Raw genomic sequence first — 12,696 nt, forward strand, 5'->3', positions numbered from 1 at the left:
ATACTCTTCGAAACGTCGCCCAAATAAATCAGTAATTGTTCTTCCATAAGTATGTGTTATAGTTTATTGCTCTATCCAGCTACTAAATGCCTCTAAAACATCACATATAACTATATTAAATCCCCCATTCTGCCCCTCTGCCAAGGCAGCGACTGAACGCGGGTGAGTCCATGCACTCGTCCAAGCCTCTCTTCTCCGCCCGTCTGTGGTCCTCTTTAGTTGACTGCCTAATTGTCAGTAAACTCCTCAATATATACCCTCGGACGATAGATAAGACACATAGTCAAACATACAATTGTCTCTTTTATCTAGTCACGGCATGCTTACTGACCAGTGCATATTCCTTTGAAGTAAAGCGGAACGTGTGCACAGATCATATGTAGCTTGTAAAGGACATATTGAATTAATTACATGTTTAATTACAACACAGACAATCGTGACTTAAGAACAGTGCATACAGAGTTAAAAGGTCAATGTTATATATACTCTTCAAGAAAGGTAGGGGATATTGACATGCAAATACCTATGCAGGTTGTGATATGATAAATAGTCATGGACATTTGACATGCTTTAAGAGTATGTTCACAGATGAAGAACTTATCGCCCAAACAGAACCACTGAGTTGCATTGTCAAATGTGCCACTTAAGGAAGGGTTGATGAAAACTGCCGCGTGCTGGTTTATCTATCCATGTTTGCTTTCCTATCGGTTCTTGCATAAGATTTACTGTTTAGCGTATCTTTGCTTTAGTGTGTTACGTTTAATTTGATCGGACATAAACGTCAACCGACAACACTGCAACATCCTTACCATGTTTTATATAAAACAAGTCACACGGAAAACTTTCTTGAAGTAAGAATAGTTGATCGTAGATCCGAGAGAAATATTAATCCAAATCTATTGAGCCCTTTGCCAAAAATCAAAAGTATTCCGATATCAAGTGGATCTTTACTTAATCAGGATAAAATTAAAAACCTCTCTGCAATGTAAAAATTTATGCCTGCTGTAGATCGACAGTATGTTAACGCTATTTGTAGATTACGAATAAGTAGGGTCGCCTGTGCAACATCGTGGGGTTTCTCCGGGTCCTCCGGTTTCCATGTGTTAGTCCCGAAATGACCTAGTTTGTGTCGAGTGGACATTAAACCCCATTTCTCTCTCTCTAGATTATGAATATTTCGAGATGTAAATATGTTATCAATAATAAAGACTTTGTTGTTGGTGTTACTTCATCTTGTATAACCTGTTCATGGTATTTCAATATTATTATCACAAATTAACTTTATTACCTTGGAAACACAAAGACAGGAGCGAGTTGTTTTGACAAATTTAGTAATAAAGGGTAATTAAGTGCTTGTATTTATATGACACAGATAGTCATTGACATCAGGGTTTTGACAAATTCCCTTTCAAAATTGAGGGGGTGTGGCGGTCGAGTGGTCTAACACATGTGCTTTACATCATAAGGTCTGGCATTGAGTCAAGTGACTCAAGCTTTTATGAGACAAGGAGTAGTGTCCCCTGCCCAACCTCTTGGGTTTTCTCCGGGTCTTCATGTTCCGACACACTGATAAAGACCCCTACGTGCAAGTGAATTGTTAAAATAAAAGTGTATCATATGTTAGTCCCGAAATGGCATAGTTTGTTTTGTGTGGACGCTAAGTTCTCTCTCTATAACTTGAAAAGGTTAGAACTATAGGTTGTGCTTATTTTCATATTGTTTGGCCAAATCTGCCAATATGGGCATGTTACCATGCTCAGAAAGACTATCTTATAGGATAATATTTGTTTCAACATTGTCAGGTTCATGAATGTAGTTTAATTATACGGGTATGCGTTATGAAAGCACACACGATTCTATTCCAGTGTTAAATGTAAAATTCCCCTTGGACATAGAACAATTTTTCTCATCTGAACTAACTCTTTGTTAAAATTTCAAAAAAATTTTGTTCTATCTCCACTTTACCAAAAATTGAATGTGGCCCCTTTTTTTAAAAAAAAGATGATGGATTCAAATTACACCATAACAATCGTTTTGTTAGTATTGTCTGTCAATAAGCAAAATTTGACATAAATACGCATTTAAATTTCTCGGCATTGAAACACAACATTTTCAATCGCATTTTTCTCAAAACTTGAAAAAATGGACATAGAACAATATAACTCTTGGGTGACGTGTTGTAAAAAATCATGTACACGTAATGAGACGATAAGAAGGGAGTGCTACGGCTGGTGTTACAGACACGCAGAGTTCCAATCATTAATAACTGTTCTAGTTCTGGTAGAAAAACTAGTTTGTATGGAATGACTTCTGTGTGTTTTTTATATCTGATTTAGTTTTTGTATAATGGTGAATGTAAGGGGTTTTCCAACATTTCCCCAGAATTCACAAAAACATAAGGCACAAAATGATGAACCCTTAGGTTGTACGCAATGGATAACTATTTAATGACACAATTTAACTGCTGCCACGCACAGAAGATACCTTACTCCTTAATATTCACATCAAGGTCATCTATGTACTTAAAGGAGCTAAATCGCTAATATTTGGGACCTAAAAATTGATTAAAATGGGTCGCAACGCATATAATAATGTAATATGAATTAAGGGATTTACATTCAATCGTTTCTGGTTTTACTGTAAATTCTAATCAGTTATGTTCGGCGAAATAAGCCAGAAGTCTCAATCGAATGGCAATCTCTAGCGTCTGGATAATCCAGTCTACACCGATAGTATTTATTGATCTCCAGATAAGAACATGTCACCGTTTTACATGACTTGTGGAATATGTCTAGCCTCGTTCTTAGAGCCCCTTGTTACAAATGGCGCTGAAACGCATTATGGTACACGATTGGCAAAAGTCTATCTTTTCCCAGTAAGATCACAACATCAATGTTGATTTAAATTGACAAATAATTCGTGTTTCAATGTTTTACACGGTGAACAGTCCATTTGCTGATTCCACCATTTTGCCTATGCCGTTTTTTTAGGACTTCGAATTTTGTCTAATGGTTTGGAGAGTTCGTACTTGTTTTTTTTTATTGAGTTAGAGACATAGCTACTGTAAATGTACATGTCAATGGGATGGGAGATGAACACACCCTTAGAGATAAACCATGTACAGTGTTAGTGTTACACATTTTGGGAGTAGGGTCGCCTGTCCAACCTCGTGGGTTTACTCCGGGTCCTCCGGTTTCCTCCCACTACTAAAGACCCCTACGATCAAGCGAATTATTGAAATAAAATTGAACCATGTGTAAAACTGTTAGTCCCGAAATGACCTGGTTTGTGTCGAGTGGACGTTAAACTCTCTCTCTCTCTCTCTCTCTCTCTGTTAAAATGGGGTTTAACGTCCACTTGACACAAACTAGGTCATTTGGGGTTGAACATCCACTCGACACAAGCTAGGTCATTTCGAGACTAACATGGTTCAATTTTATTACAACAATTTGCTTGCGCGTAGGGGTCTTTATCAGTGGGAGGAAACCGGAGAAATCCCACGAGGTTGGACAGGCGACCCCACTTCTTGTCACGTACAACCGGAGATTCGAAACCACACCAGTTGACTCAATGACAGGCCTTATGATACAGCGCGCACGTGCAAACCATTCGGCCATCCAACCCCCCTGATAAAAGGAGTAACTATTGGAGATTTGAAAACTGCTCACGAGAAGGATGATCTCATTAGACCAGTGTTGTGGTTTAAACAAATGCATAAGAGGCCGAAACAGTTTGATATGATAACAACCAATCCCTTACTAAGAGAATTTAGTAAACTAGAAATTAACCACGAAGAGCTGCTGATTTTGAAATGTGAATTGGTGGGTGGATCCACCAGGAAACAACTTGTTCTTCCAAAACCATACAAAGCTTTATCGGAAAGAGTGCTTGTTTTAGCTAGACAAAGATATTTCTGGCTACGAATGAAAGAGGAAATAGAGACATAAATTACTAAACAATGCCGTTGTATTACAGACAAACCACCAACACTGCCAGCAAGAGCAGCTATGAAGCCAGTTATTTCCACCGCACCATTAGACCTCATCTCGACTGATTTTCTGCATTTGGAGGACAAATTGATTATTATTTCTGAATGCAGCTGCAACAGTCTGATTGGATGGTTGGATTTCTGGTCGGCACCGAGTGGGGTTTCGGTTACAAAACCATTGGACAACTTTGGAGTTGCTTAATTCACGGACATTTTCAAAATTGTCTCCAGGAGGGCGAAGCCCCCATAACCCGCGACGATTGGTTGTCTGTTTGGGATTCGGGTCAGCCATCTAAGGTAGTCTATATTGGACCACTTGGGAGTTAAATTTTCAAAATTTTCTTCCCACGGTCCCGTCTCCGTGAACTATATTCGATTGATTGGTTGATCCGCTTTGAAGTTACTGTATTCACGGACTGGAATAGCAGGAAAACGCGTTTGCGGTCGTCAAATTTTCCAATTAATCCTGGGGAAGGGGATGGGGGTGGTCGCTGAGGCGGGTACCGGTCCCTAATTCGATTTCGAGTTCTGGCCCTCCCCTCACCAACAGTTATCGAGCCGGTACGCCTATGCTCGACACTCATATATCAGAGGCATGTGCATCAGTCCTAAACACCCCCCCCCCCCACTCCCAAAATCAAAATCGATATTTGCGCCCCTGCATGACCTTTATGTCAACTTGCATAAAAACTGCTTCCCGGCGTTAACTATATAAATGAAATGAAAGATGTCTGTGTGTATGTTTGTATGTTCGCCCATCACGTTTCTTTGCCTCGACCAAATTAACCAGCATGACCCCGTGAATGTTTTAGGCCATGGAATTTGGGCCCTGGGCGAATTGGACCTTGTTCCCTGACGAATAACGCTTCGTGGCCGCACTCCACTCCCACATATTTATGTGCCATCATATTAACCAGCATGACTCCGTGGCCATCGAATATGGGCCCATGGCGAATTTGGTCCCAGGCGAATTTGGGCCCCGGGTGAAGCCGGGTATCGGGCTATTCTATACGATCTATATTCTATCGGGGCGCTCAGTGTTATAGCCAGTACTTTGTTGACATTTAATGTGGGGTGGGATTGTGAATGGCACCCTTTCCACAGCTTCTAGATCAGCTACTGATTCAGCATGATGCTGTGCTCAATTTCCGCTACATCATTTTTTTTCTTCAAAAACTAGAGCCCCGTACGACCAAAATCAGACAAATCCCAGCTGGTTATTGTTATATCTCCTAACATACAGTCCATTTTCAACCCCGGCCACTACACTATTAAAGGACAATATTGGTGCCAGTCCTTATCACATATGTGATAGAGCTGGTTAAACACATTCCAAATATAATTTTAACACTTGGAACGTGTTTAATTAGTTCTATCACATATTTGATAATGACTGACACCAATATCGTCCTTTAAGAGCAGGATAAAGCACGAGACTGAGGTGATGCTGGAGAAAGAAAGACGGAAGAAAATAACCCGAGAAAAAGAATAACCGAGGCCGGAAGGCCGAGATTTTTCTTTCGAAGGTTTTTTTCTGTACGTAAAATGAGAATATCCCAGAATTTCAGTAAGAAAAAACTTATTTCATGTTTTCGTGTGGAAAATAAAAATCTACCCTGAAGAATAACCTGTAACAGGTTTAGGGAAGAATAACCAATGTATATATTCAAAGCCGCCCCCCCCCCCCTCCGACTTTCAGACCGCAAGTTATTCCGGGCATAGAATATACCCCACACATCAAAGAGATTTACCGTAAGTCCCATGAACAATCCGACCAGCTTTTAGCGCGTTTTAATAATTTCATAAATTTAAACGTAAGAAGGAAGATACCCCTTTTAACGTATATAAAAAATATTTCTACTTAGTTGCATATAGCCTTTTTATTTGAATAAATATTAAAATTTCTACCTTTTTGAGTAGGTTTCTATAGGTAGAAATTCATTTTTTTTATAATCTTTTTATAAAATATTGATATCACTTATATTTGTTGCATGTTTCCATAATGTGGTGTAGGAAGAGCTGGTCGATACAGATTATAATAGGCCGGAACGGTCCTGTGCCGCGTGTGTCTTTCTCTAGAACTTTAATGTCCAGACATAAAATCAGAACAAAGGACAGGACACCATGGGCCAGTTTTATAGAGGGATAACTCGTGTTTTCCTTTTGCGTTCGTCACTTCCTATTGTTGAAACATTGATTACTCATCTATCGTAGCAATGATCTCTGTGAAAAAATAATATTTGGAACGTGTTTGACCAGTTCTGTCACATATGCGATAATGACTGGCAACAATATTGTTCTTTAAAGAGGTTATTGATTGCTTTCACATGGGAAATAACTCTTACAGCCATATCACAAAAAGTTATAAAGGACTTTAACTTCATTTAATTACGCATAATGTTATACGGTATAAATATTTATAATTATTGGTTTTATCAAATATATTTTTCAACAATGAACACACACGTGCTTTCGCATCGGGTGCCACGATGGCTCAGTGAGTCAGGCGTTGACTCACTAAGAAGAAGGTCCAGGTTTCATTCTCGGTGTAGGATAAGAAAGTTCCTCGGAACAGCGCCTAGTCGCTCGGATAGGACGAAAAACCGAGGCACCATGTGCACGTTGGCGTACACGTAATATAACCTCTGGCGGTGGGTATTCCGGCAAAGTTTCCCCCATAACACACTGCACGACGTATAGTATGCCCGTCTTCATTAGCCTTGGTGGAGAAAAGTAGAACCCCATTTCATTTTAATTATTTCACACACACAAACACGCGTAGTGCGTATATTTCATACACGTTCCAGGGATGTGTTCGGTTATTTGGCTTATTTAAATCATTCATTTTGTAGCAAATTTCTGGCCACGATATTACCGGGCCTAAATAGGGCCAATTTACTTTTATTTCTTACTAACATTTTGTATCAAGAACTTGAAATTTTAATTCAGAGTGATATAGGCCTAGGCATATTCTATTCTAAATTCTCTCGTCTCTAATCAGGGGGGCGGGGGGTAGGGCATTTTTATTAATACTGCCAATATTAAATCCCTGTTTCATACTTGGTTTTTTAATTATTTCAAAATACATTATCACCCCCAGCATTTAATACTGTCAGTAAATCCCCCTTTTGTGTTTTTATTTTATTATATTTAATCACCAATTTCAAAATTTGGATAAAATGTTTCTTTTTGTTTTTTCTTTTCTAGAATAATTGTTTACCGAACGTACTGGGAATATAATTTACAAAAGGTGTTTTCCTTGCATAATTTTTTTTTATAGCTTTGCCACGAAAAACTAATTAATATTCACACGGGGGGATTGCGTGATTGTTTTCGGCAACATCAAAGGGAAGTAAGTCTTATAATTTACCGCGTGACTAATTTGCGCTACTTCCTGTATTTCTTGGTTGACGTCATGTAATAAGAAAATGGCGGAGTCCATCTATTCTGACGGACAAAATCAGCAAGGTAATGTACTTTATATTGACATTTACTGAGCTATTCAATTCAAAACGACATGAATGTAATGCAATATGTATTTAGAAATAAATTGTTATTTGGTGTGGAATCACCTGGCCTCTGACGTTTGCAAAACCTGTGTCTTTATCCAGGCACTGCTCTCTGATTTGTGCATTCATTCTGACCTGACTCAACAACTGACGTCGTCGAGCAACTTCAAACGAATAAAAATAAATATCGCTCAGTATGGCTTTTGTTACAAAAATCTCTGTTTATCGTTTTCATTGACAGGTTTTATTTTAGGGTAAAATAGTCTGCATGTCTTGATTTTATTGGGGGTTTTTTTTTTTGTTATCACAAGACAGTGACAGCGGGTCATAATTGACAGAATAAAAATAAAATGAAAGACTTTTCATCAATTCGTCTGATTAAGTACCGGTACCAGTCTGATTCAGATTACTGATTGTAGTTTTGTACCTGTATTGAACACAGATTGTTCAACACCAAAAACCTTATCACTAGTAGGGTGGCCCATGCACTCTAAAGAAATACAGTCCACCGCTGATAGTTCGACACTACCACTGAAGCGTGCACATTCGCCGTGTCGAGACCAACTTTCTGACAGTTTGATACTATAAATAGCCATGGCACGTGCAATTCTCTACAAATCTATCAACTATTACAGCCGTAAAAAATTTATTGTTGACGATTTTGAATAGCAGTAAAATTAAGCTTCTTGGTTATTACAGCAGATTTAGAAATTACGTTCATTTCATTTTTTAAATCGCTTTATCATTAACTGTACTGTTAAGAGCGGCATCTTTTGGTTTAGTACAAATAATATCTCTGAAACACTCGGGTTAGACAGGAACATGATACTAGCAGTTGTTTCATTTTACTGTTACAAGCTTCTTAAAACAATTGATGAGCTAGCTAACATGCTTATTTCTAAATTCAATTTCTTCTTCTAGCTTTCTGTTATGTTTCGTAAAAAAGTAGTCTTGATTATCCCGACCTGTCAATCAGGCGTAGAATGGTCGATAGACTGGTTAAGCGAGACTAATTTCAAAACAAGGGCACGTAACCTATCTTTTACTCAAAAGTGTCTGGATGTTATGGACGACACTTGGAACCAGTTTTCAGTCTATTATTTATAGATGATGAATGGTCATAGCTTATTAAGTACAACATGATCGTTTATTTAGTGACTATAATTGTGTGAAACTGATTTGAGGCTTGGCATATATATAAATATTGTGGCGTAATTGTCGAGATATTTGGAGATATTTATTTATGGTGGGTCACCCTATCACTAGCACACAAACACTACATAACATAATGGTAATGATTTTTGATTCGTACCATTGGCATTGTCTATTATGAATTATGATTATGTAGAATATTGATAGCATAATGTAAGCATAGTGACTCTTATCATAGGAAACATAATTATAGTTATAAACTCTGAATGTATAGAAGATGGCTGAACTACATACATGTGTATAATTTTAAGCACTTGAAGTGTAAAGCCTAACTCTCGCAGCAATGGAACATTTATGTTGACGAACAAAAGCACTGAAGAAATATTTTTGTTTTTGTTGTCCACAGACGACGAACATGGTCCGGCGTAAATCCACAAAAATTTGTTCTTTTCCGCCGACCCAATTTTCACGAACATTGCCGTTTCAGTAGAGGTTGTCATGTGATATGTAGGCCTATGTGATTACTGATTAGTGCGGCATGGAATAAATGGTCCGCGAATGTTCGGCCTCAACGCACACAATGAACAGAGAAATGTTTTCATGAATGTTCGGCGAAAATGTTCCATCGCCTGCATTAGGATTTAGCTTAGAAAATAGGTTAATATCTACATGTACATCTGTATAGTTTATTAAATAAAGGTAATTCCACATTTGCAGGATATTGTCAAAACTGAGCTGTGGGATTCCCTGTTGTAAGGTGGGCCACTGTTTATTCAGTAAATGATATCATCACTAGAGCCAAATGACACTGATCAGATTTTCTTTATAAATCAGTGAAATGGGGTTTAACGTCTTACTGGGCTAATAAAAAAAAGGTCTTACACCATGTGCAGGAAATTTTCCCTGGACATTAATTGAATTCCAACTGTCAAGAAAGAGTCGCACAGGTAGGCTGGTTGACTGAGAAAAGTGAGGGTGTAGTAGTCTTGAATTGCCGGTAGTAAAACTAAAAATTGGTAGAAATCAAATGCAAAGTCTTTGGAAGATTTGGCTATACTTACAGTATCTTTAGTCATATTGAGTGGGATTTAATATGTATTGCATGGATTCATTTCAAATTTATGTACCCAGATCTTGACATTTAACTAACATGTCATAATATAACACACAAAAAATCTAATTAGTTCACCATTATCAATCTTTGTGACTTTTTGAATTTTTAACAAATAATTTTTGCCCAAAAGTTATCTTCTACCCAGTATTGATTTCTTATCGTAAGCACCTTGATTACAAAATTTATTGGGTGTTTATACATGAAATTATAATGTTAGAATACTACTTAGCTAGTAACCGTAGGGAACAAATTTTCATTTGCGGATTGGACAATGAAAGTGCTAGTGGGAAATACTATATTGACTGGTGGCTGATGTGTTTGGCTTGTTTGCATGAAAAAGAACAGTACATGTATTTTGTCTTTATGATTGTCACTTAAAGTTTTTGGGGAGGATGTAGACGACTTGTGGCTAATAATTTAAGTGTAAGTATATTATAATACTATACTACCTGTTTACCTGGTGGAGCTGTGGTGACTCAGTGAGTAAGACGTTGGCTCGCTAGCCTAGAGGTCCTGTGTTCGATCTCTATATTGTTGAGAAAGTTCTTTGGGATTTTTTGCCGTGATTCCCCCTTGTCAGTGGTGCAGGATGGAGGGCCTAGCAAGGAACAACATAGTCATAATCATATGGAACAGTAAACAAAGGTCCCGTGTACACATTGCTGTGCACGTAAAGGGTAAGAGTAGATTGTAGTGCCGCTGTCAGGGCAAAATTTCTCTCTAGCACACTGATGGCGTATGCCCGTCTTCATTTGCTCATTTGGAGCAGAACAGTATGATGTTCAATCCCATTGCATTTTGTGTACCTGGTATTGCATGGGTAGAGTCATTGTGATGCTGGTTAAGAGGCTGGCTCGCTAGCCAGGAGGCATATTCCTGCAGCTGCAGCAATGGCCCAAGAAATCCCTCCCTGACCATTGCTGGATTGACTTGATACTTGAGCTTTTGAGGGAGTGCGTGTATTCTTCTTTTCCCGTTCAATCAAATCTGTCCCAAGTACAGCAACATGACAGCCCTTCGTTTAATCTGGGGTCTTCCCTAAAACTTTGGACAGTGATTTTAGGTATTAAAAATGGTGAAAGTATTGTTCGACTCCAAACAGTATTGTTTACATGCAGGGCTGTCGGTAATTGTTCACAAAACTGCTAATCATCAACATAAAACAACCTAAATAACTAGATATTACTTTAATTATGATTAGATTTCATTCTTTGAATTTTTTAGCGCTGCCACATGTAGTTGTGACAGTTTGTGAATGTGATGTAGACTTTTGGTTAGGTCTTATGTCTGAAGTCAATTCTTAGCAGTGACTTCCGATACCCCACTCAATTTAATTGTTATTTCTTCGTTATGTTAGAAATCTTTGTAAAACAATTTCGTCTGCTTTTTATCGTGTATTACTATTTTTGGTCAATCGGGCGCACCTCGATTAACTAGACACACGCGCAATAATATTTAACAGGAATTCTTACTTTGATTTATCATTTTACAATACGTTAACATGTATTTATTTATTTATATTTTATTTACAATATGTGGGGGATACACAGGATTTACTGCTTTCAAAATGAATACTGATATAATTACTTGAAATTGATGTGTCGCGCAACCTGAGTGGTACTACTTCATTCCCTATTTCCGGTTTAATAGTCCCTATTCACAGAGTTATGTCCCTGTATTATATAGTATAATGAATTGTGTCTGGGTAGTTTGAGAAGAAACTGTCACACGTAGAATTCAGTTTTGTTTATAAAATTTTATTTGACATTTTATACACGTTGAAAGTGTTGGGAAAGCCTCCTAGTCTTCAAAATGTGGATAATCTTTGTGTCAATATCCAAAATGGCAGGCATATTAATGATTTGCAGTTACTGCGAATCAAAATTGTTAGATTTTGATTAGCAACGGACAAAATATGTATCGCAAATTGCGCTGCAATACTTCTTGTCGGCAGCCCTGTTTACATGGTATCCTTGTTGATAGCCTCGTTTGTCACCAAATTAGTTTTTCTGCAATATTCTGCTATGCACTGGTTAATTGGGCATAATAAAATCGTGAGTCGTGACGTAATGTTATGTGAACATATTTGGTCCAATTTGGAGCTCTGTTTAAAACGTAATGATATTACACAGTTAGCTATTGTCAGGATTTTCTGACATGGTTTCCCCTTGTCAGTGTTGCAGGACGGTGGACCTGACAAGGAACGCTGTCTAGTCGTTCGAATGGGACAAAAACCGAGGCCCCATGTATACATTGGTGTGCACGTAAAAGATCCCTTGGCAGTTGGAATTTGATGTAAGAGTAGGACATAGTGCCGCTGCCCGGGCAAAATTCCCTGATAGCACACTGTATAGCGTATGCCCGTCTTCATCAGCCCATTCGGAGCAGAAGTAGAATGTTAAATCCCATTTCATTTCATTTCCATTGTGATGCTGCCTCTTGAATTTCGTGAAACAGGTAGTACTATTAGTAGTAATAACTGGGGGCGGTAGGGCAACATCACTAGGCCTATGTCACTCCCTGACTTGAGCTGCCCGTATACCCCAAATTTCAGCCTTGTTTCAGTCATCATGTAGCTGCCAACCTCACACAGACAGAAAAACGAGTCACAAATATTATATAGAGGAGTTTGTGAATGGAATCTTTGGGCAATATTTCAATTATGAGCTGTATGTGAGTATGGTTGCCAAGGGCAAGGTAAATGCATAAGGTTCCAGTGACATAGCCACATGTATTTTAAATTGTAGAGTAAGGAAACATTCCTACCACTCCATCAAGTACACGTAGTTCAGTAAAGGCTTCAAAATAGTTCCAGGTGTACTAATTAGTAAATTGTGATGTTCCCAGAATGAAGATACATGTATAATTAAAATGGTACATTTTGCTATTATTAGAGACTTTTACTTGATTGAAATATTTAATTAAGATTTGAA

The 12,696-nt window shown here is 38.1% G+C and overlaps 1 protein-coding gene across 1 annotated transcript in view; it reads left to right on the plus strand.

Moving 5' to 3' along the window:
* The first annotated feature begins 7,369 nt into the window (after window positions 1–7,369).
* LOC126812485 (ensconsin) overlaps window positions 7,370–12,696 on the plus strand; it is a 45,686-nt gene continuing 40,359 nt past the window's right edge. Inside the window, exon 1 of the mRNA XM_050538893.1 lies at window positions 7,370–7,456. Coding sequence (XP_050394850.1) covers window positions 7,417–7,456 — 40 coding nt within the window. The 5' untranslated portion in view covers window positions 7,370–7,416. The remainder of the gene's footprint in view (window positions 7,457–12,696) is intronic.

This window comes from Patella vulgata, chromosome 2 (genome assembly GCF_932274485.2).
Source record: "Patella vulgata chromosome 2, xgPatVulg1.2, whole genome shotgun sequence".
NCBI classification, from domain to species: Eukaryota; Metazoa; Mollusca; class Gastropoda; family Patellidae; genus Patella; species Patella vulgata.